Here is a 2753-nt window from a genome sequence, read left to right as displayed (position 1 = left end):
TTTTCCTTCTCAGATCTGCCTGCTGGAGACTGCACCGTCCTCAGGGGAGAGCCCGGAGAGGACATGGCTGCGGGGCGGCGGGAAGCGAGGCCCCAGGTGAGCTCATTGTCTTTCCAGATCCTCGTGGGTGGATTTTCCCCGCTGACTGAGGTTCTTCACCGGGACCGTCTTCAGCCAGGATGGAGCCCAAGTCCTTTTCCCTTGGAGGCGCTGGTCCGCGCTCATGAGTGGTGGATTCTGTAGGGAGGACCTCCCGCCCTCCCCGTCCATGTCTAGTGGTTCTTTTTTAATTAACACATTTTGTTCACTAAATCTCAATCCATTGCGTGACTAATTTGACAAGATACCACAAGTCTCTGTATCACTAGGGACAGAACCGACGTGCACACCTGGGAAAAATCCCTGCCTCCTTCACTCAGCCTTGTCTCCTTTGCTAGCCTTTGCGGAAATACTTTTTCTTTTCACCCCTGAGAATCCTCATAACACCACCCTTTCCCCAGCTTCTCCAATGCATAGTTTTTAGTTTTTTCTCTCTTCACTTTGTGAATCATATTCTTTGCTTGTATCGCTCTCTTGAAAGCTGATGTAGACCGTTTTCATTTTTGTGTAGTGGGAATGAGGAGACCACCTTTTCTAGGTGAGACAAGAGTGAACAGAGTTGGAGAGGTCACTTGGCTCCCAGGACAGAGAGGAGACCCCTCAGGTAGCCGCAGGAAGGGTGTCATGGGACATCAGTAGTGCAGAGGTAGTGTATGTGGTAGTTAGGAAGTAGGGCTGTCAAGCCGGGTGGCAGCGTTTTAACCCATCTCCTCTGTTGCTGTTTGTGGGCCTTGGGCTTCACCTCTCTGTGCCTCAGTTTTCTCACCTATAAAATGGGAATAACAACGGTGCCCACCTCCCAGCGTAGATGAGGGGATCACATGAGTTGGCGTATGGAAAGTGGATCAGGGCTGGTCTCTGAGTAGTTACTGCTCAGTACGTGGTGGTCGTGGAGGCAGAGTGACCTTATCGTATTAATATATTCATATTCATGTGAATGTTGATAGAAACTGCTGTACAATGTGTTTAGGACCCAGAAGATGTTATTCTTTATTCATTTTTTTGTCTAACAATAATAGTGTCCACTGAGTGTCTAGCACACCAGGGAGTGAGCTGAGGTCTTTGCATTTGTTCCTTCACTCTCACAGTAACACGACAATTACAATTCTTGTTTTACATGTGAGGAAACTGAGGCTCAGAAAAGTTAAGTAACCTGAGCACAGTCCATGTGCATCTGGCTCTCAGATCCCTCGGACCACCCAGTAAATCGTTCCTGTGGTGTGTCTTTCCGAGTATGGGCAGATCCAGCCACGTGATACCAGGGTTCTTCTGCGGCCTGGCATTCTCTTGTTTTTGTTTTTGTTTTTTGAGAGGCAGTCTTGCTCTGTTGCCTGGCTGGAGCGGAGTGCAGTGACATGACCTCGGCTCACTCCAACCTCTGCCTTCCAGGTTCAAGCGATTCCCCTGCCTCAGCCCCCTGAGTAGCTAGGACTACAGGCACATGCTACCATGCCTGGCTAATTCTTTTTTTTGTATTTTAGTAGAGACGGGATTTCGCCATGTTGACCAGGATGGCCTCAATCTCCTCACCTCGTGATCCACCAGCCTCCGCCTCCCAGAGTGCTGGGATTAAAGGTGTGAGCCACCATGCCTGGCAGCATTATCTTTTAGACTAGCCAGCACAGTGGAGTGTGATCTGAGGGTGTGGCCAGAACAGGCTGTTGTGCATTTGAGATGCTCTTTGTCCTGCAAGATATTCCTATTCTGTTCCCACAGAGGCAAGCTGCTCTCCTGACCAGAACCTTCTCCATCCCTGTGTTTGAGTGAGTCTCTGTGGCATCCTTCCTGTCCATTCTTGCTGCCCATGTGTCAGTAATGTGTAGACTTGTGTGTAAAAATCAGCGAAGGGAATTTTAAGACCAGAGAGAGAGTACAGAGTTCACAATTAGAAAACTGGAGTTATGATCCTGCTACTACCTCTAGCAAAGCACATGACCTGGGATCTTGGCTGCCCTGGACCTTGTGTTCTTGTCTCAGGGCCCTATCCAGCTACACAGTTGTTTTTCATTGTTCACATTATTTCATGCATTTTCTAGTCTGCCAGTCAGATCATACATTTTTTGAGAACAAAGATCATTTCTTGTACTCTTCTGCAATATGTAAATAGTTTGATGCTCTTTCTCACCATAAAAATATTGCAGGGTCATTGTCTAAACTTTAGAGAGTAATACCTTTATATATATACATTTGTAGATTATATATGTATTTATGAATACATGTGTATATATATGTGCATACTTATGTGTACGTTTATGTAGTCGTGTGTTGATAGTGATGTTTTGGTCAGTGAAAGACCATAAATGTGACAGTAGTCCCCTAAGTTTAAAACATAGCTGAAAGATTCCTGTCTCCTATTGACTTAGTAGCCGTTGTAACATTATAATGCAAGGCTTTGCTTCTGTTTTGTGGTGATGCTGGTGTAAACAGACCTACTGTGCAGCCTGCCAGTCCTATAAAAGTATACAACATATGCAACTGTACAGTTCATAATGCTTGATAATATCTGACTGTTGCTGGTTTATGTATCTATTGTACTATTCTATTCTTGTTATTTTACAGTGTCTTCCTTTTGCTTGTTTTAAAAAAGTTAAGTGTAACAGCCTCAGGCAGGTTCTTCAAGAGGTATCCAGAAGAAAGCTTTGTTCTACTAGGAG

At 45.6% G+C, this 2753-nt stretch overlaps 1 protein-coding gene across 1 annotated transcript in view; it reads left to right on the top strand.

Annotated features, from left to right (window-relative positions):
• The first annotated feature begins 17 nt into the window (after positions 1-17).
• Positions 18-2753, top strand: part of ZNF354B (zinc finger protein 354B) — a 25882-nt gene continuing 23146 nt past the window's right edge. The window contains exon 1 of the mRNA XM_011976885.1: positions 18-96. Coding sequence (XP_011832275.1) covers positions 64-96 — 33 coding nt within the window. The 5' untranslated portion in view covers positions 18-63. The remainder of the gene's footprint in view (positions 97-2753) is intronic.

This window comes from Mandrillus leucophaeus, unplaced genomic scaffold (genome assembly GCF_000951045.1).
Source record: "Mandrillus leucophaeus isolate KB7577 unplaced genomic scaffold, Mleu.le_1.0 Scaffold170, whole genome shotgun sequence".
In the NCBI taxonomy this organism is placed as follows: domain Eukaryota; kingdom Metazoa; phylum Chordata; class Mammalia; order Primates; family Cercopithecidae; genus Mandrillus; species Mandrillus leucophaeus.
Note: the sequence above shows the minus strand (reverse complement) of the source record. Positions and strands in the feature narration are given on the sequence as shown.